This window comes from Procambarus clarkii, chromosome 80 (assembly GCF_040958095.1).
Source record: "Procambarus clarkii isolate CNS0578487 chromosome 80, FALCON_Pclarkii_2.0, whole genome shotgun sequence".
In the NCBI taxonomy this organism is placed as follows: Eukaryota; Metazoa; Arthropoda; class Malacostraca; order Decapoda; family Cambaridae; genus Procambarus; species Procambarus clarkii.
Genome location: NC_091229.1, coordinates 18,977,710 through 19,000,765, shown reverse-complemented (window position 1 = coordinate 19,000,765; position 23,056 = coordinate 18,977,710). Strand labels below are relative to the sequence as shown.

The 23,056-nt window shown below is 42.4% G+C and overlaps 2 protein-coding genes across 5 annotated transcripts in view; one reads left to right on the top strand and one right to left on the bottom strand.

Moving 5' to 3' along the window:
* LOC123746253 (larval cuticle protein 65Ag1) overlaps positions 1–23,056 on the bottom strand; it is a 102,124-nt gene that overhangs the window by 20,987 nt on the left and 58,081 nt on the right. For 2 of the 4 annotated variants that reach the window (XM_069314867.1, XM_069314865.1), the window contains exons 2-3: positions 18,809–18,963; positions 15,367–16,628 (exon numbers count right to left, since the gene is read on the bottom strand). The exons of 1 other annotated variant lie outside the window; for it this stretch is intronic. In XM_069314867.1, coding sequence (XP_069170968.1) covers positions 16,118–16,628; positions 18,809–18,906 — 609 coding nt within the window. In that variant the 5' untranslated portion in view covers positions 18,907–18,963 and the 3' untranslated portion in view covers positions 15,367–16,117. Of the gene's footprint in view, positions 1–15,366; positions 16,629–18,808; positions 18,964–23,056 lie in introns of those variants that run through there. One more of the 4 variants, XM_069314870.1, reaches the window with a different exon arrangement.
* LOC123746252 (sodium/potassium/calcium exchanger 1-like) lies at positions 4,942–6,355 on the top strand. Its single transcript, XM_069315085.1, has 3 exons — positions 4,942–4,948; positions 5,106–5,347; positions 5,504–6,355. The coding sequence occupies exons 1-3, from the start codon at positions 4,942–4,944 to the stop codon at positions 6,353–6,355; spliced, it is 1,101 nt and encodes a 366-aa protein (XP_069171186.1).

Genomic DNA, 23,056 nt, shown 5'->3' with positions numbered 1-23,056 from the left:
ACACACACACACACAACGCCTACACCTTGAGTATACACAACACAAGACACACACACACACACACAACGCCTACACCTTGAGTATACACAACACAAGACACACACACACACACACACAACGCCTACACCTTGAGTATACACAACACAAGACACACACACACACACACAACGCCTACACCTTGAGTATACACAAGACAAGACACACACACACACACACACAACGCCTACACCTTGAGTATACACAACACAAGACACACACACACACACACACAACGCCTACACCTTGAGTATACACAACACAAGACACACACACACACACACAACGCCTACACCTTGAGTATACACAAGACAAGACACACACACACACACACACAACGCCTACACCTTGAGTATACACAACACAAGACACACACACACACACACACAACGCCTACACCTTGAGTATACACAACACAAGACACACACACACACACACACAACGCCTACACCTTGAGTATACACAACACAAGACACACACACACACACACACAACGCCTACACCTTGAGTATACACAACACAACACACACACACACACACACAACGCCTACACCTTGAGTATACACAAGACAAAAACACATAGTCCTGAATCTTGTGACATTTTACTAACGCTCCTTATGCAATTAGATATATAAATCAATTGGAAAATGGCCAAATATCCAACATTTATACTCAAATGTACTAATATATATATATATATATATATATATATATATATATATATATATATATATATATATATATATATATATATATATATATATATATATATATATATATCTTTGCTTTAACTTTACATTTGACTCTGTGGCTTTTACCTAAGACTCTTGACAGCTTGTGAGCAAAATGTCAATGTATCCCCCTTGATGCTGGACCACGTGTCCAGGGCGTGACACAAGAGTGACGTCATCAACCAATGTAAACAAACCCGAAACGTCGCTATTTCCACTACTAACACTGTAAAACTTCAATAACAACGGGAATCATTTTCCGTTTTTTTTTTTTTTTAGAAATATCTGTTTGATGTCTCCTTCCCGTCACACCCGTACGTGTGTTCGGATGCTGGGACGGATTAGAGACAGAGATGCGAGACAGGTAAACAGACGGAAGGGGGGAGGGGGGGGGGGAGAAAGGCTCGCTCTATTCTGGCCTCGTTTAACGCGGGTTTGGAGAACTAGTTGGATTTGTCGCAAGACTTAGGTTCCAAAGACGTTGATGGCGACAGACTGTAACCTGATCTTCAGAGGCCCCAGCGCCCGAGAGAGAGAGAGAGAGAGAGAGAGAGAGAGAGAGAGAGAGAGAGAGAGAGAGAGAGAGAGAGAGAGAGAGAGAGAGAGAGAGAGAGAGAGAGAGACAGACAGACTGAGAGAGAGAAAGAAATCCTACTAACTTCCTCGTCAGTAAATCGTGCTTAATTACCATAATTACGATAACACAATTACAATGCACGCTATTATTACGCTATCACACGAGAGAGAGCGGGGGGGGGGGGGGAAAGAGAAGGCGCTATCCGAGTGTAAGATTACCCAGTTATCTTGTTTTTTTATGTGCTATCTTGCGACGTATGTTGTTATAGAGTGCTGGGATGAGTGTACATGAGGCGATGGGTACGACCCTAGATGAGGAAGTATGAGTTTGTCCTCATCAACATGAGGAAGTGGAGGGACCTTAACGGCCCGTATTTAATTTAATTAACACCCGGTAATTAGTGTCCCCTTAGTGTCCCCGCGGCCCGGTCGTCGCGACCGGGCCGCGGGGACACTAAGCCCCGGAAGCACCTCAAGGTAACGTCAAGGTAACCTCCTCACTGTCGAACAAGGCTCGCTTACAGGAAGTTTAACTCATCACAAAACTAATTTCTTCGAATAATGATACATTATACAATATATATATATATATATATATATATATATATATATATATATATATATATATATATATATATTTATATATATATATATATATATATATAATATAGTATCAGGAAATATTTCCACACTCTAATTAAGAGATGTTTGCAGAAATTCAAGGAGAACTTAAGTGTTTCAAATGAGACAAGAGAGGTCGCAAGACTATAGTAATTATGATCGTAAGTGTGGCATTGGATCCTCTTTCCGTGGTCAGGAGGGGGGGGGGGTCAGCTTCTCATGGTATTGAATCCTCCTCTTGTTATGTTACGCAAGATTGTCTTTTACAGGGTATTACATACTCTATATATGTGATACTGGATTCATTTTTTGTTAAGGGGGTATTATGTTCCCTGTATGTGGTAGTTGATTCCCTTATTTACTGATTTATGTGGTGTTGAATCCCCCTGTGAGTGGTATTGGAACTTCTTTGTGTGCCATTGGATTCATATTATATGGTATTGGAGCCCTTTTATGTGGTATTAGGTCACCTATATGTGGTATTCGATTTGTTTTATGTGGTCCTGGATCCCCCTTTTATGTGGTACTGGATCCCTCTTTATGTGGTATTGGATTAGATTTATGTGGGACTGGCTTCCTTTTATGTGGTATTCGATCTGCTGTATGTGGAATTGGATTCTCTTTATGTGAGACTGGATCCTCCTTTGTGTGGGACTGGATCCCCTTTATGTGGTATTGGATCCCTTTTATATGGTATTGGATCCCCCTTTATGTGGTATTCGATCCTCTTTATGTGAGACTGGATCCCCTTTGTGTAGGACTAAATTTACTTCTTAGGGAAAGTCAACAACGTCTGCCAGCGTTACTAACGAAACAAAAAACGTTCGTATGTTTTACTAATAAGGTCAAGATCGTTCCCAAACCTTTACTAACATTTAGTAAACAAAAAAAGTTCCAAAATTTTACTAACAAAGTCGAAAAAGTTTGATAACTTTACTACCAAAAAAAAAGTTTTAAGAACCTTATTAAAAATTTACCGTATAATAATAAACAAATTGATCAAAATTAGTTATTTGGACACCATTATTATTTATGAATAATTAAAACAAAAATATTCTCTATTTGCAAATCGTGGCTTTTCCTGCCTACTGTTAAATATATAGTGATTTGTTGACCCTTAGATCAACAAATCAGGCCAGATAACTAAAATATAATAATATAACTCTTGTAAGGCACATTAAAACCTGGAAAATATGAGAACGGATCATCGGGGAATCGAACTCCGATCTTACAAGAAACATATATTATCCAGACACACGTGGCACTAATTAGGGCTGAGTGCCTTGCTTTTTTTTCCTTCCTTCTCATAAGGTCGCTTGTGCTGTCTCAGGTCAACTCCTGAAAGGTCACGGGTGCTTAGTAGACGTCAGTAATAAGACCTATTGTGAGCCACAAGCACAAGGTGACCTTGCTTGTGAGTGACCTCGTCTCGTTGTTTTGTGAGAGGTGGTAGTGGTTGTGGTGGTAGGTGGAGCCCCATTCAACTGAAATCAACACCATTCAACTGAGATCAACACCATTCAACTGAGATCAACACCATTCAACTGAGATCAACACCATTCAACTGAGATCAACACCATTCAACTGAGATCAACACCATTCAACTGAGATCAACACCATTCAACTGAGATCAGCACCATTCAACTGAGATCAACACCATTCAACTGAGATCAACACCATTCAACTGAGATCAACACCATTCAACTGAGATCAACTCAAGACCCTCCAAAGCTACGTTTGGGAGTAATGACTGTCTATCTGTCTCGTATTTAACCGTCTATCAGCCTCGTAACTGTCTACTTATCTGTCTCACTGTTGACTGTTAAATTATCTGTGTCGTTATTGGTTGTCTAATTATGTCTCGTTATTGACTGTCATTATGTCTTGTTAGTGACTGTCTAATTATTTATAGAAGTATAGAAATATACATATATTTCTGTCCCACTGACTGTTACTGTCTCTCTATATATATTTTGTATGTATTTGTGTATCTTATCTGTCTGGCTATTGACTGTCTAAATATCTGCCTCGTTATCTGTCTAATCATCTGTAGTTCCGTCTGAATACCTGTTTATCCTCGAGTCTTACCTGTCGAAATATCTGTCTTTAAAAAGATATTTCTTCCCGTAAGTCACTATTCAGAATATCTGTCTGTCTGTCTGTTTATATGTACGTCTGAGCGACTGTCTGTCTGTTTATATGTACGTCTGAGCGACTGTCTGTCTGTTTATATGTACGTCTGAGCGACTGTCTGTCTGTCTGTCTAATAACCTAACCCTTGAAATATCTTTCTGAATATCAGTACGTCTGTCAGTTATACATACTGTGATGTATGTGCATGTTTATCTGAATGTATATATCAGTGTCTGTCTAATTAGGTATGTATAATCGCTCTCTAGCTGAATGTCTGTCTGTCTATCATAGTGTCTGAATGAGTATGTATCATAAGATGTATTTATTAAGGTCTATCTATCAGATTGAATCTCTTGTTTCCTCCACCGTACTCTCCATCTTTTATCCATTTGCTGTCTATTGTGAAGAGGTGAAATAGAATAATTATGAATAGCAAGAATAGGAGGAAGAGGAAGAGGAGGAGAGAAGAAGAAGAAGAAGATTCTTATTCTTCTTAAATTAAGAACAATAAAAAGGTTTAAAAGACGAGCACGAAGAATGATTATCATGTCTAATTTTTTTTATGGAGGAAGCTAAGGTAAACTGGGTGTGACAGAGGAGGAGAAGGTAGGAGAAGGTAGGAGGAGGTAGGAAGAGGGAGAAGTTACCTACCTTACACCTGTCAGGAAATGTCCATAAACAGCTCTCAAGCAATAAGAATTAAAAAAAAGCAATTAACAATCGTTCCCCCAAAGAATGCCGTCTTTGGGGAAGTCTTTTTAAGGGAGTCTCTTTGGGGGAGTCTCTTTGGCCAAGAGAGACAAGCCACAGACTACCTCAAAAGTCGAAATATATCTGTCTAATTATGACAGGTTAGTCATATCTGTCTAATTATACACGTTAGAAAAGTCTTGCAGACAGAAAGATATCAACAGAGTTGAGAAAGGTGGTTGGTATGGGGTTTCCAGGGAAGGGCTGTCGTTCCAGCTTCAGGCAACAGGGGTGTTCCAGAAGTGATTGTCATTCCAGCTTCAGGCAACGAGGGTGTTCCAGTTGAGATTGTCATTCCAGCTTCAGGCAACGAGGGTGTTCCAGTTGAGATTGTCATTCCAGCTTCAGGCAACGAGGGTGTTCCAGTTGAGACTGTCATTCCAGCTTCAGGCAACGAGGGTGTTCCAGTTGAGATTGTCATTCCAGCTTCAGGCAACGAGGGTGTTCCAGTTGAGACTGTCATTCCAGCTTCAGGCAACGAGGGTGTTCCAGTTGAGATTGTCATTCCAGCTTTAGGCAACTGAATGATAACGAGAGGTTCCAGGGATGGGGGGTTATCTTTCCAGTTTAAAACAAGGGGGGGAGGTTCTGGAACAGATACGGTTCCGGTCATGACTGGAACAGTATCTTCCAGAAGCTGATCTGCCCACGCCAAGGAGCACCGGAGCTACTTGAGGGCACGGAAAGAAAGTAGCGGGAATGAACGTGATCCAGAGTCTTGCGAAGGTGATATAGAGTCTGGCGAAGGTGATATAGAGTCTGGCGAAGGTGATATAGAGTCTGACGAAGGTGATATAGAGTCTGACGAAGGTGATATAGAGTCTGGCGAAGGTGATATAGAGTCTGGCGAAGGTGATGTAGAGTCTGACGAAGGTGATATAGAGTCTGACGAAGGTGATATAGAGTCTGGCGAAGGTGATATAGAGTCTGGCGAAGGTGATATAGAGTCTGGCGAAGGTGATATAGAGTCTGACGAAGGTGATATAGAGTCTGACGAAGGTGATATAGAGTCTGGCGAAGGTGATATAGAGTCTGGCGAAGGTGATATAGAGTCTGACGAAGGTGATATAGAGTCTGACGAAGGTGATATAGAGTCTGGCGAAGGTGATATAGAGTCTGGCGAAGGTGATATAGAGTCTGGCGAAGGTGATCCAGAGTCTGGCGAAGGTGATATAGAGTCTGGCGAAGGTGATATAGAGTCTGACGAAGGTGATATAGAGTCTGACGAAGGTGATATAGAGTCTGGCGAAGGTGATATAGAGTCTGACGAAGGTGATATAGAGTCTGGCGAAGGTGATATAGAGTCTGACGAAGGTGATATAGAGTCTGACGAAGGTGATATAGAGTCTGGCGAAGGTGATATAGAGTCTGGCGAAGGTGATATAGAGTCTGGCGAAGGTGATATAGAGTCTGACGAAGGTGATATAGAGTCTGCCAAGGCAAGGACTCATGTGCTAGCTTTCAGTTTGGTGAACATGGATAACAAAGCTGTTATCTTCATCTCTTGATATCTATCTCTAATTCTCTTCCTCTGTCTCTATCTTCATCATCTGTGATATGCACAATGAAACCACAATAACGTGATGAATCTATGATCCCATGTCGAGGTCTGACCCCAGAAGTGACTCGAACCCATACTGCCAGGAGCACTATGCAACTGGTGTACAGGAGACCTTAACACCTCGCCCATAACGACCGTACAAAGGATGATGGTAGCCGAGGCTATTTGCCCATCATCCCGACGGTCGTGATGGTCGAGTGGTTAAGGTGTCCTGTACGCCAGAGGCAGAGTGCTCCTGCCAGTATGGGTTCGAGTCCCTTCTGAGGTGTGTAGTTTTCAGTTATATATATATATATATATATATATATATATATATATATATATATATATATATATATATATATATATATATATATATATATGTCGTACCTAGTAGCCAGAACGCACTTCTCGGCCTACTATGCAAGGCCCGATTTGCCTAATAAGCCAAGTTTTCCTGAATTAATATATTTTCTCTAATTTTTTTCTTATGAAATGATAAAGCTACCCATTTCATTATGTATGAGGTCAATTTTTTTTTGTTGGAGTTAAAATTAACGTAGATATAAGACCGAACCTAACTAACCCTACCTAACCTAACCTAACCTATCTTTATAGGTTAGGTTGGGTTAGGTAGCCGAAAAAGTTAGGTTAGGTTAGGTAGCCGAAAAAGTTAGGTTAGGTTAGGTTTGTTAGGTTAGGTAGTCGAAAAAACATTAATTCATGAAAACTTGGCTTATTAGGCAAATCGGGCCTTGCATAGTAGGCTGAGAAGTGCGTTCTGGCTACTAGGTACGACATATATATATATATATATATATATATATATATATATATATATATATATATATATATATATATATATATATATATATATATTATATATATATACATATATATATTTCCCACTGACTGTTACTGTCTCTATATATTTTGTATGTATTTATGTAGTTGTTTTGCTGTCTTGTATCTATGTCTTACTATTTCTTTCTCTAGGTCTGACCCACCTCTCTCTCTGTCTCTCTCTCTCTCCCTCTCTCTCTCTCTCCCTCTCTCTCTCTCTCGCGCTGCTTCCTGTGGCGGCGGCGACTGCTAAAGGTCGGCCAATTCCTGGCAGAATGGCACCTATACCCTTGACCTTCCCCTTAAAAAACCCATCATTGAGATCCGGATTCATCAACACTACCCACTACCCGTTCGTCTGGGACTCCTTTGACATTTCCAAAGCCGCTAACTGTGTTTTTAATCCGTCTGCGGTCCGCACCTCTGTGCTCGATAGCGGATTGTATTGGCTGAGATACTGACCGGGGAAAAATTGTTTTTCGAAAGTTGAAATCTCTGAAAATTATGATATCAGAGGAATGTGATTTAGAGATAGCAGTATCTGTGGATAGAAGATGGGTTGGGGAAGGGGGGTTGTTTCTGTTACTGTTTTAAGAGGTTAAAGGTACTTGTAAGGTACCTAAAGGTTCCAGGGGTTACCTGAGACTATTTTTTTGGGCTACTTAAGTCTATTTTAGCGAGACTACCGTAGGATGAATTAGCTACTTGGGGCTGTACCTTAAACCTACCTGGAACGAATTAAAGAGACACGAGGCGATGACTTACTTGGTCTATCATGCGTTGCTAAAGTCCGCGAACTTGACCTCTACAGAAGACTGGGGTATAGCACCTTTTTTCTTCCCAATTCCCCGCCAAAGAAGGAAATGGTCAAGCTGACATTTTAAAGTAACTTAATAATTGCGGCCTAAATTTTTTTCTTTCCCCGATTTCAGAAGCCGTTGGCTGGCTGGCGAGGGACTCTTTATGCTTCTCTGGACGCCAGGGTTCGAGACTTTGAGTCGTGAGTCATTCAAGTGTGAGTTGTGTGTTTAGTGAATGTGTTTGTGGCTCATTCGAAGCAATTTCGAACCGGCTTCTATAAATATTGAACGACCCGTTCTCGTCAACACAGCCCCGACCTCATCAATAAAGGTCAAATGCTTGTTAACCTACCCGACAAAACCTTCTGTTGTTTATAAATAAAAAAAAACTTGTTTACACATAACTGATGACCTTCGAACATTATTCGAACAGTGCTTCGCTGACGAACGCTGTTCGAATCTCCCCCCCTCGATAAAATACTTCACCCACGTACTGCAAATAAAAATAATTTGCCGAAAGAACCCCACGCATCTAACCCTAACCTATATCAGGCCTAATTATGAACAAAATTCTGAAATATATAACATAATTTGCATGTGAAAATAACTATTTATGGGGTACGACATTGGGATCGGTCGTTAGTTAGAGGACACTTTCCCAGAGGACAGGTTGAAATACTTCACTTTCGAATTGTAATTACAAATTATCGACAGAATTACCTAAACACGCAACCTAACCAAGGCCTAACTATAGACAAAATAATATTGAATGGTTCGGATGTTGGGTGAATGGTTCGGATGTTGGGTGAATGGTTCGGATGTCGGGTGAACGGTTCGAATATCGTGTGAACGGTTCGAATGTCGTGTGAATGGTTCGAATATCGTGTGAATGGTTCGAATATCGTGTGAATGGTTCGAATATCGTGTGAACGGTTCGAATATCGTGTGAACGGTTCGAATATCGTGTGAATGGTTTGAATATCGTGTGAACGGTTCGAATATCGTGTGAACGGTTCGAATATCGTGTGAATGGTTCGAATATCGTGTGAACGGTTCGAATATCGTGTGAATGGATCGAATATCGTGTGAATGGTTCGAATATCGTGTGAATGGTTCGAATATCGTGTGAATGGTTCGAATATCGTGTGAATGGATCGAATATCGTGTGAACGGTTCGAATGTCAGATGAGAAAATATTTTCCCAGAATGTTATTGTCTAAGATGCTTGTGCTAACACAGTATAGTGGCCTGTTCTCTCTATTACTTCTCTCTAATTCCCTACCTCCCTCCCTTCCTCTCTATCTCCTTCTCTCCCTCCCTCCTTCTCTCCCTCATTCCCTCCCTCCTCACGTTCTCCCATAGAAGGAAATCTACTCGTAACTACGTCAATTCATGAACTTCAAGACACAGGAACAGAGAAGAGAGGAAGAAGCAGAGTGTGTAGAGGAGGAGAGAAGAAGAAGAGAAGGAGGAAGTACCAGTACCAAGCCCCAGAGTACCAGTACTTGGGGGGGGGGGGAAGGAGGGGGTTCCACTACCAGCTTGAGGAAGCCCCCCCCCCCCCACTCTCAATACAAGGTTACCACACCCTCTCTCACATAACGATACTAATTAGCGTATAGAGTTAGTTTCTCTCTCTCTCTCTCTCTCTCTCTCTCTCTCTCTCTCTCTCTCTCTCTCTCTCTCTCTCTCTCTCTCTCTCTCTCCCTTACCTACACATACTCAGAATATTAAATCTCCCCAACAGATATATTTCACAATAGTCCATCAGATATTTTTCGTTAGGTAAAGGCTTAAAATGATCTATTTTTCCCGAATACAACAGAGACAAAATCGCCAGTAATACATGACTTACCAAACTACAACCAACTTCCCTCAGCCTAGAACACAAACACACACGTAAGTAAAGGTACTTTACGCGTAAGTTACTTATTTACGTATTTGACCCTCAGAACGCCGGTCAAATATTCGCGGAAGTTAATTGGCCAATTAGACAGCCAGAGTCAATTAGGTTAGTTTAGAATGATGAGGTTCCAACAATGTGTACGAACGGAGAGGGTTTTCTGAAGTCTGTTATGGCGTGTTGGGGGATTCAAGGCCGCGAGCGAGCTTTCATTTTTTTTTTGTTGGGCGCTCACGAATGGTGGCGTTCGTGTCCGCCGCGGTTCGATTCCCGGCTACTTCCGCCCTTTCGAGGCGTTGCTGAGGCGCGCGCACACACACACTCACACACACACACACACACACACACACACACACACACGCACACGCACACACACGCGCGCTGGACCAAAGAGCCAACCCTCAACCCCCCCGCAAGCACAACTAGGTGAGTACACACACACACATAGGGGTCCTCGCGGCTGAGTGGACAGCGCTCGGGATTCGTAGTCCTAAAAGCCCGGGATCAATTCCCGGGCATGCTCCCGGGCCTAAAAAAAATATATATGCCATCAGACTGGTCTCAGAGCCTAGAGGTATGAGTTATGAAGAACATTGAGGCATTTAAGCCTCACTTCACTGGGAAATAAAAAAACGAGGGGAAACATGATTAATATATACAAAATCCTGAAGGAAATAAACAAGGTTATACGGTGGGATCGAACCTGCAACCATTGACTCTCCAGACACGGGAGAAACTACTCAGAATGTTCCACGAACAGATACAAGTCGAAACTGAACACCTCCCCCACCTCCAGAAAAAACTCCCAGGTTTTGGGAGAGAAAAACTTCAAAAACATACAATGCAACTCCAATGTGTGTGTGTATGTGTGTGTGTGTACTCACCTAATTGTACTCACCTAATTGTGCTTGCGGGGGTTGAGCTCTGGCTCTTTGGTCCCTCTTCTCAACCGTCAATCAACATGTGTACAGGTTCCTGAGCCTACTGGGCTCTGTCATATCTACACTTGAAACTGTGTATGGAGTCAGCCTCCACCACATCACTGCCTAATGCATTCCATTTGTCAACCACTCTGACACTGAAAAAATTCTTTCTAACGTCTCTGTGGCTCATTTGGGTACTCAGTTTCCACCTGTGTCCCCTTGTGCGTGTGCCCCTTGTGTTAAATAGCCTGTCTTTATCTACCCTATCAATTCCAATATCAAACAATGTGTGTGTGTGTGTGTGTGTGTGTGTGTGTGTGTGTGTGTGTGTGTGTGTGTGTGTGTGTGTGTGTGTGTGTGTGTGTGTGTTTACTAGTTGTGTTTAACTAGTAAACACACACACACACACACACACACACACACACACACACACACACACATTGTTTGATATTGGAATTGATAGGGTAGATAAAGACAGGCTATTTAACATGTGTGTGTGTGTGTGTGTGTGTGCGTGTGTGTGTGTGTGTGTGTGTGTGTGTGTGTGTGTGTGTGTGTGTGTGTGTGTGTGTGGAGAGTCATCCATCCACCCTGCCTACCTGGGCGTGGGAGGTCAATGGCCACTTGTCGTGACACCCTAATTCCCTAAACTCGACCCTGACCTTTGACCCTGCTCTCTCTCCCTCTCTCTCAGTTCGTGTCTCCCTCCCTCCCTCCCTCCCTCCCCCCCTCCCCTCCCTCTTGCCCTAAGCCCAACCCTACCCTCCAGCTCTAAGCTTACGAGGTTCAATTTAGGGAAAGAAATTTTAGTGTGAGTGGACAGCGCTCAGGGGGTCGTATTCCTCCGGGCCCTGGTTCGATCCCCGGCGGAGGCGGAAACAAATGGATAGAGTTTCTTTCACTCTGGTGCCCCCCTGTTCACCTAGCAGTAAATAGGTACCTGGGAGTTAGACAGCTGATACGGGCTGCTTCCTGGGTGTGTGTGTGTGTGTGTGTGTTAGACAAATATATGTAGTTAACAGAGAAAAATTGATTGGTTAGAAAGGCGGGGTCCAAGAGCTAATAGCTCGATTGTGCAGGTACAAATAGTATATACACTCATCACTCTACCGCCGCCCTCAGAATGACTGTGCGTTGATAGACAGTTAAATTAACATTTCATTTATCTATTTACCTCCCCCCCCCCCTCCCGCCCAACCACTTGGGGTGGACGGTAGAGCGACGGTCTCGCTTCATGCAGGTCGGTGTTCAACCCCCGACCGTCCACAAGTGGTTGTGGCTACCATTCCTTTCCTCCGTCCCATCCCAAATCCTTATCCTGACCCCTTCCAAGTGCTATATAGACATAATGGCTTGGCGCTCGGCTTTTGTTTTATTATTTATATGCATTGATAATTATATATTTTCCTTTGTAATTTTTTAAATAAAAGTCGGCAATTTCTCTTAAAATTGATTTATACGACCTTAGGGGCAAAGATAATTGAAATAGTTAACATAATCTCCCTTCAACATTGACTCCATTTTCTTTGAGTGCTAAGGGGGAATGCTTCGATAATTGTATGAATAAGCGTTTATCGTCACTATTTGGCATTTGGTATTAGTGCCTGCAGCATATAGCTCTTGGACCCCGCCTTTGTACCCGTCGGTTGTCTAATGTAATGACTCACGACCTGTTTTTTCAGCTCTATACTACATATGCTCTCTCTCTCTCTCTCTCTCTCTCTCTCTCTCTCTCTCTCTCTCTCTCTCTCTCTCTCTCTCTCTCTCTCTCTCTCTCTCTCACACACACAGATCCCAGGATGTAGCCCGTAGCAGCTGTCTAACTTCTAGATACTTATCTACTGTCAGGTGAACAGGGACATCAGGTGTATGTGTGTATATGTTTGTGTGTGTTTTAAGCTAAAATACGTCAGGAATATTTAGTATATCCCAAAGAAAAATCTATTTACATTTCTGGACAAGTCGCTCCACTTAGTTAATTGAGGATGAGCCCCCACAACTATATCCCACCTCCTATTTACTACCAGGTGAACCAAAAGGGGCATCAGGCGAAAGGAAACATTTACCCAATCCCATCTGTCCTGCTCGGGGGAGGGGGGGCCGGGGGGGGGGGGCCGGGGGGGGGGGAGATTGGATCCGTCGGTTATGAGCCGCGAACGTAGACCACTCTGCTACTGCTGGAGGCCAAGATCTCCGGATGAGAGCTATTTTTTTTTTCGTTATCTAATTAATATCATCATGACCTTTGACCTAGGAAGTGTGATTGATGTAACTGTTGTGACTTGCAAATTGCTCTTAAGGCGAAAGGAACCGACTGTTTGGTGGATATTAACATTTAAAACCTGTAATTTTAACCATTTTTTAACTTTAAACTAGCCTAAAAGGCTTCTTCGTCCACGAAGTGTTTAAGGTTAAGGAACTCTCTTGGTATGGACTCACCTAATTGGGCTCACCTAATTGGGCTCACCTAATTGGGCTTCTGGGATCGATCTTTACCTGTGGTGAAGTTGGGGGCTAAGGCGTCAATCTCTCAGTGATAATTAAGATTGGGACTGTGCTTACTGGTCCCTGATGGCCTGTATCCCAGCTCCTTGTCCTCATATCCCAGCTCCTTGTCCTCATATCCCAGCTCCTTGTCCTCATATTCCAGCTCCTTGTCCTCATGTCCCAGCTCCTTGTCCTCATATCCCAGCTCCTTGTCCTCATATTCCAGCTCCTTGTCCTCATATTCCAGCTCCTTGTCCTCATATTCCAGCTCCTTGTTCTCATATCCCAGCTCCTTGTCCTCATATTCCAGCTCCTTGTCCTCATATTCCAGCTCCTTGTCCTCATATTCCAGCTCCTTGTTCTCATATTCCAGCTCCTTGTTATCATATCCCAGCTCCTTGTCCTCATATCCCAGCTCCTTGTCCTCATACCCCAGCTCCTTGTCCTCATATCCCAGCGCCTTGTCCTCATATCCCAGCGCCTTGTCCTCATATCCCAGCTCCTTGTCCTCATATCCCAGCTCCTTGTCCTCATATCCCAGCTCCTTGTCCTCATATCCCAGCTCCTTGAGTGGGAATGTGTCATTAATGAGTGAGAATATGTCAGAGTGTGACAATGAGGCAGCAACCTATCCTCTTATGTAGATAGTACTTTATGTAACTATGCCATAGTACAATTATTGACGTACTAAGCAAATAGTAGAATTTTGTACTATTCACTTTATAAAGTCCGTAAAAATTAAGCTAAAAAAACTAACTTTAAGATTCTTAGGCCTATAGCACACACATACATATATTATATTAGGCCTCAGAATAGCGGGTATCAAGCCTAGGAAGGTTAGGTTAGGGTAATTTAGTTTGTCCTCGCATCATAAGTAGAAAACCGGTTTCCCGTTTTCTCCAAATTCAATAGTACCGATTTCTACTTTCTAACATGCGTAGTATGTCGGTATGTGTACTATAGTTCTCTATAGAATGAAATAGACCGTGAGAACAGGTGACATAGGGCTTTTATTGATGAAAAAGTCAAAATTATTGCTCAAAAGTCTTTTATTGCTCAACACAGTGAATGTTTATATATATAGATATTATCATATTTATATAGATAACATCGAGATAACACATTGTCTCGATATTATTTATATAAATCATTAATTGATAAAAGGAACTCTTTTTTTTTTTAAACCACTAAGTAAATATAGCAACTGATCTTTACTTCAATCACAATATTAAATTCACTCAAGCAACTCAAAACTAGGATATATATAAAAATAAATAAATATCTAAATTAAAATATTTGCAAAAGCCCGAGATATATATATATATATATATATATATATATATATATATATATATATAATATATATATATAAATATAATATATATATATATATATATATATATATATATATATATAATATATATATATATATAATATATATATATATATATATATATATATATATATATAATATATATATATATATATATATATAATATATATATATATATATAATATATATATATATATATATATATATATATAATATATATATATATATATATATATATATATATATATATATATATATAATATATATATATATATATATATATATATATATATATATATATATATATATATATGTATAATATATATATATATATATATATATATATATATATATATATAATATATATATATATATATATATATATATATATATATATAATATATATATATATATATATATATATATATATATATATATATATATATATATATATATATATATATATATATGTCGTACCTAGTAGCCAGAACTCACTTCTCAGCCTACTATGCAAGGCCCAATTTGCCTAATAAGCCTAGTTTTCATGAATTAATGTTTTTTCGACTACCTAACCTACCTAACCTAACCTAACCTAACGTTTTCGGCTACCTAACCTAACCTAACCTATAAAGATAGGTTAGGTTAGGTTAGGTAGGGTTTGTTAGGTTCGGTCATATATCTACGTTAATTTTAACTCCAATAAAAAAATTGACCTCATACATAATGAAATGGGTAGCTTTATCATTTCATAAGAAAAAAATTAGAGAAAATATATTAATTCAGTAAAACTTGGCTTATTAGGCAAAATGGGCCTTGCATAGTAGGCTGAGAAGTGAGTTCTGGCTACTAGGTACGACATATATATATATATATATATATATACAACATTGATCATGGGAGTGGAGAAAACCACAGTGAAATGAAAGAGTTATTACATTTGCGGCCATTCAAGCCTACATCAGCTTATACATAATTTTATAAAAATGTATAAACTACAACAGGACGATGGAAACATTCTTATTCTCTACAAATCTCAAAGACTCTTTGGTCCCATACGAGAGCGTCTAACCTCTCTCATGTAACTCATTTGGTGTCTGAAACCGGTTACTTGTGCATTAAAGACGCTGAAAATAATATCAGTTTGTATACTAGGCCTATTTGCAATCAAGTTCACACCCACACACACATATAAATTACAGCTATAGGCGTATATCTATATACTACATATATACTTCACACCCCAAGCGTCGTATATGCCTGTTATATAGGCTCGATATAGGGATCGCTGCGAACGTGAGTGATGATTAGAGTCTTGAGGAAGTAGTGGTGATAAGACCCCATTCTCTTATAGTATAGAGAGGCAGAGACTCGCTGATTGGCTCCTCTTTATAAGGCTTGCTTGTGACGTCACGACATTTGCCCCTTCTGAAGAAGGGCAGAATCACCGTCCGAATTTTTGAGGATATGGTCTTCTAACTTTCTGGCCGAAGCCTGCCTGTCGGACTAAATTCTGGAAGGGAACGGGAGATCTCTCTTCTTCCTCCTCTCCCTCTTTATCAGCGTCTTTATCGGACTCTCCCTCATCTTCATCCTCCGCGCCTGATTCCTCCCCAGCATCATCTTCCTCGCTGGACTCTTCCTGGAAGCCCTGGACCTCCTCCTCCGAGGACTCCTGCGAGGACGAGTCTCCGTCGTAGTCCTCGTCAGAGTCCACCAGCTCGAGGGCCTTCTGGTACGCCACGAAGAACTCTTCTTTGGCGCGCTTGACTTCGTCGGTGTCTTCGGGCGGCACCGGCAGGGCGTTGCTCTCCACCTTGAAGCCGTCTTGGCCAGCCTGGTAGCGGAACTGGAACTCTTCTCCTTCTGGGGCCACGAAGCCGTAACCCCCGGTCACCTCTCCGGACGCTGAGCGCTGCTCAGATCTCCAACTGGTCGGTAGAGAGTACAAGAAACTGTGGAGGGAGACAAACAGCACAGTTATATTTATATATTTCGGGGTTCCGCCTGTGGTTTTTAGACCCTTCGCCTCGGAGAAGAGAATATACAGTACCTGGTGAAGCCTTGTGAGGGGATCTATATATGAACTAGCATATATGGGATGGCATATATAGCACTTCTACTACCCTTTTTATATTAATAATATTTATTGCAGTGTTGGTTATATAAAAGAAGTGTGAGTTGTCCTTCTGTACTGCCACACTGAGGCGTGGAAAAAGGGTAGCTGGCTGCTCTTGGGTCCATTGTTATTTCGATGAATCCAGAACCCAGATTTTAAGATCAGAATACTTCTTGACACCTATGGTCTCCAAAAAACAATTAAGACAGAATTGTACTAACGACCCATTTCCCTGTGCTTACCAGATTTGGGTGGTTCCCTGCGGTTTTTGCTTTACCACAGACGTGGCCACAACTTTACAATGCCAACCAACATACATACATTTTCCTCTATCCTTCATGGACAGGGTTAGATATCTGTTAAGCAAATAGTTCAGTGATATATTGAACAATCAACCACAGAAGGTGATTGTAATGCTTTTAAACTGCTAACCTAACCTAAACACACGTAAAACAGACGTAAATACACAGATTTACGTCTGTTCTACATAAACAGTGTTCGAGGTGGCTTTTTACATAGTGTCATTAATGTGCGTTTACAAAGGTGAATTACAAATCTGACTAACTTCCAACTTCCTGCGGGTGGTAGGAAGACCAACCGGATTACCGACACTGAAGAGAGCGTAGCTGTTGGTCAGGGTTGGTACACACATATATATATATATTGTCATATATATATAATCCCAATCCAGGTGCCTATATCTTTCTTCCAGGGGTATACTGTGGCGCCATCTGTGAGTGACCAACACAACTGGCATAGTTTCCTGTGTGTGTGGTATGTGTGTGTGTGTGTGTGGTGTGTGTGTGTGTGTGTGGTGTGTGTGTGTGTGGTGTGTGTGTGTGTGTGTGGTGTGTGTGTGTGTGTGTGTGGTGTGTGTGTGTGTGTGTGTGTGGTGTGTGTGTGTGTGTGGTGTGTGTGTGTGTGTGTGTGGTGTGTGTGTGTGTGTGTGTGTGTGGTGTGTGTGGTGGTGTGTGAGTGTACTCACCTATTTGTACTCACCTGTTTGTGCTTGCGGGGGTTGAGCTCTGGCTCTTTGGTCCCGCCTCTCAACCGTCAATCAACTGGTGTGCAGGTTCCTGAGCCTACTGGGCTCTATCATATCTACATTTAAAACTGTGTATGGAGTCAGCCTCCACCACATCACTTCCTGATGGTGTGGTGTGTTGGTGTGTGTGTGTGTGTGTGTGTGTGTGTGTGTGTGTGTGTGTGTGTGTGTGTGTGTGTGTGTGTGTGTGTGTGTGTTGCATGTGTGTGTGTTGAAGATCATTTTGAGGGGATTAATTGTACTCTACGTAAGTAGAGAAAGTCATTCCGACCGAATTCTTAAAGAAAGGAGTCCCGACTTAATAAATAATTCCACTTAATCTGGAAACTCGTACAAGCATTCTAAACCTCCTCTTGTAGGTTCCAGTCTCCTAAAACACTCGCATGGGACTGGTTTTTATAGCGGAAAGTTATCAGGGGTAAAGCCTGCTCCCAGACCCTTGGTTACTTAAATTTATGCTATCTTAGTGTTACCAAGAAGCGAATGTGGCCGGTTGTTACGTGTTTAGATACCCTTCCAAACTGCTCCAGCAGAGATCTGGGATGTCTAGAACAGGTTTAATTCGTGTTTTTTTGGTGGGGGGGGGGGGCATTTCATTGCTAATTTTAGTTTTTGTTGATGTAGTTCATCTCTATATCTTTATGCAGATAATTGCTGTTTGTCTGTTTCTCTCTCTCTCTCTCTCTCTCTCTCTCTCTCTCTCTCTCTCTCTCTCTCTCTCTCTCTCATTCTTTCTCATCTCTAAATCATCCATTAACACTTTTTAATTTGCTGTTGCCTTTTTATGCGGACTTTTTTCACTCCTTACCCTTCTCTTAACTACTTTTTTAACCTGTTAACCACCACTATCTTAATGACCCCTTTTTTACACACACACACACACACACACACACACACACACACACACACACACACACACACACACACACACACACACACACCTGCCATCCAATCCCCTCCTCCCTCCTCACCTGTATTCACCAAGACGGAAGGTGTTATCGTAGCGATAGCCATCGTAGGTTGAGAGACGTTGGTCGTGGGGTAGATACTCCAGCTCCACCTGCTGCATCCCGAGGGTGAGGTGCCCCTCGAGAACGACCTCCAGCACCAGCAGGAGGTAGAGACCCTGGTAGGGAACCACGTCGAACCAAGACATAGATTAGAGAGTGGATAAGGATAACAGGTAGAAAGCTGGAATAAAGGGGAGAGGAAAGAGTAGCATTGAGAGGAGGAGGAGAAGGTGGAGGAAGAGAATGAAGAGAAAGAGGAGTAGGAGGAGAGGAAAATGAGGACGGAAGGTATTATGATAAAAAAAAAGATAGCAAATTCCTTTTGAACGATAATAGAATTTTTATAATTAAAGGCTTATTTTAACATAAAATACAATTTAGAAGCAAGGGAGTGTGTGGCACACACACACACACACACACACACACACTTGGTGAGGTGAGTACACACACACACACACACACACACACACACACACACACACACACACACACACACACACAAGGAGGGAAGGAGGTGTGTAACACACCACCAGCGTGGGTTCAGGAATACAAAAATTAGACAAGAAAGAGAAGGGTGGGCAGACTGCATTTTCTTGGACTGTCAGAAAGCCTTTGACACAGTACCCCATAAAAGGCTATTACAAAAGTTGGAGCAACAGGCAGGAGTAAAAGGGAAGGTGCTCCAGTGGATAAAGGAGTATCTAAGCAACAGGAAACAGCGAGTAACGGTGAGGGGGGAGACATCAGAGTGGCGAGATGTCACCAGCGGAGTCCCACAGGGCTCTGTACTTGGACCCATCCTGTTTCTAATATATGTAAACGATCTTCCAGAGGGTATAGACTCATTCCTCTCAATGTTTGCTGATGATGCAAAAATTATGAGAAGAATCAAGACAGATGAAGATAGACAGAGACTACAGGATGACCTGGACAAACTGGAGGAATGGTCTAGAAAATGGCCACTAAAGTTTAACTCAGGAAAGTGTAAAGTAATGAAATTAGGCGAAGGGAGCAGGAGGCTGAACACAAGGTACCATCTGGGAGGTGAAATCCTGCAAGAGTCAAATAGAAAGATCTGGGGGTTGATATCACACCGAACCTGTCCCCAGAGGCCCACATCAAAAGGATATTATCAGCGGCATATGCGAGATTGGCCAACATAAGAACTGTCTTTAGAAACTTGTGTAAGGAATCATTCAGAGCCTTGTATACCACTTATGTCAGACCAATCCTGGAGTATGCAGCTCCAGCCTGGCGTCCATACCTAGTTAAACACAAGACAAAGTTAGAAAAGATTCAGAGGTATGCCACCAGACCCAGAACGAGAGGTGTGAGCTACGAGGAAAGGCTACGGGAGTTAAACCTCAGGTCCCTGAAAGACAGAAGGGTAATGGGAGACATGATAACCACCTACAAAATTCTCAGGGGAATTGACAAGGTGGACAAAGACAAACTATTTAACACGGGTGGAACACGAACAAGGGGACACAGGTGGAAACTGAGTACCCAAATGAGCCACAGAGACATTAGAAAGAAGTTTTTCAGTGTCAGAGTAGTTAACAGATGGAATGCACTAGGCAGTGATGTGGTGGAGGCTGACTCCATACACAGCTTCAAATGTAGATATGATAGAGCCCAGTAGGCTCAGGAACCTGTACACCTGTTGAGTGACAGTTGAGAGGCGGGACCAAAGAGTCAGAGCTCAACCCCCGCAAGCACAACTAGGTAAGCACACACACACCAACTTAAACATGTAAACAACTTAAAGTGATTCTCAGGTCCGTGACGCAACTTGAGCCGATAATAGGGCGTTCAAGTTTATGGAGCTCTCTGCCAGCCACAACCCGACCCCTGACCTGACCTGCTACACCCATCACCTCTGACCTGACCTTCTCCTCACGCCGACTGGCAGTGTGAACTCTCCTGGACCCACCCCCCCCCTACCCCCCATCACTCCCTCATACTCACACATACTCACACACACACACACACACACACACACACACACACACACACACACACACACACACACACACACACACACAGGTATCCCGGAGGATATCGATTCATTTCTCTCAATGTTTGCGGACGATGCTAAAATTATGAGAAGGATTAAAACAGAAGAGGACTGTTTGAGGCTTCAAGAAGACCTAGACAAGCTGAAGGAATGGTCGAACAAATGGTTGTTAGAGTTTAACCCAACCAAATGTAATGTAATGAAGATAGGTGTAGGGAGCAGGAGGCCAGATACAAGGTATCATCTGGGAGAGGAAATTCTTCAGGAGTCAGAGAAGGAAAAAGACTTGGGGGTTGATATCACGCCAGACCTGTCTCCTGCAGCACATATCAAGCGGATAACATCAGCGGCATATGCCAGGCTGGCCAACATACGAACGGCATTCAGAAACTTGTGTAAAGAATCATTCAGAACTTTGTATACCACATATGTCAGGCCAATCCTGGAGTATGCAGCCCCAGCATGGAGTCCATATCTAGTCAAGGATAAGACTAAACTGGAAAAGGTTCAAAGGTTTGCCACCAGACTAGTACCCGAGCTGAGAGGTATGAGCTACGAGGAGAGACTACGGGAATTAAACCTCACTTCGCTGGAAGACAGAAGAGTTAGGGGGGACATGATCACCACATTCAAGATTCTGAAGGGGATTGATAGGGTAGATAAAGACAGTCTATTTAACACAAGGGGCACACGTACTAGGGGACGCAGGTGGAAACTGAGTGCCCAAATGAGCCACAGAGATATTAGAAAGAACTTTTTTAGTGTCAGAGTGGTTGACAAATGGAATGCATTAGGAAGTGATGTGGTGGAGGCTGACTCCATACACAGTTTCAAGTGTAGATATGACAGAGCCCGATAGGCTTAGGAATCTGTACACCTGTTGATTGACGGTTGAGAGGCGGGACCAAAGAGCCAGAGCTCAACCCCGGCAAACACAACTAGGTGAGCACACCACACACACACACACACACGGTACCATTTGGGAGATGAAATACTTCAAGAGTCCGAGAGAAAGACCTGGGGGTTGATATCACGCCAGACCTGTCCCCGGAAGCTCATATCAAGAGGATAACATCAGCAGCATATGCCAGGTTGGCTAACATAAGAACGGCCTTTAGAAACTTGTGTAAGGAATCTTTCAGAACATTATATACCACATATGTCAGACCAATCCTGGAGTATGCGGCTCCAGCATGGAGTCCATATCTAGTCAAGCATAAGACTAAACTGGAAAAGGTTCAAAGGTTTGCCACCAGACTGGTACCCGAGCTGAGAGGTATGAGCTACGAGGAGAGACTACGGGAATTGAACCTCAATTCGTTGGAAGACAGAAGAGTTAGGGGGGACATGATCATCACATTCAAGATTCTCAAGGGAATCGACAGGGTTGATAAAGACAGGCTATTTAACACAAGGGGCACACGCACTAGGAGACACAGGTGGAAACTGAGTGCCCAAATGAGCCACAGAGATATTAGAAAGAACTTTTTTAGTGTCAGAGTGGTTGACAAATGGAATGAATTAGGCAGTGATGTGGTGGAGGCTGACTCCATACACAGTTTCAAGTGTAGATATGATAGAGCCCAATAGGCTCAGGAACCTGTACACCTGTTGATTGACAGTTGAGAGGCGGGACCAAAGAGCCAGAGCTCAACCCCCGCAAACACAACTAAGTAACTACAACTAGCATGTACTCAAGTAGCGATGTTGATAATGCCATATAGCAGTTCATGATATCAATTGCAGCTCATTTCCGACGCTTGTGTACCCGACAGTGCCTTTCTTCACACACACACACACACACACACACACACACACACACACACACACACACACACACACACACACACACACGGGAAGACGGGACACCACGAGCGTAGCTCTCATCCTGTAACTACACTTAGGTAATTACACACACACACACACACACACACACCCACACCCACACACACACACACACACACACACACACACACACACACACACCCACACACACACACACACACACACACACCCACACCCACACACACACACACACCCACACACACACACACACACACACACACACACACACACAACTCCCCCAGTAAAGTATAGGAGACCCAAAGGCAGGAATATGACGACACATAACACCCAAAGATACGCTACAAAAGTACAGCAAGACCCAGAACTACACTACTAATCACGAACTA

Coding starts and splice junctions, on each gene's coding strand:
- LOC123746252 (XM_069315085.1), top strand. Junction 5,348..5,503: donor AGGGTGTTCCAGTTGAGATT/GTCATTCCAGCT, acceptor GCCCACGCCAAG/GAGCACCGGAGCTACTTGAG.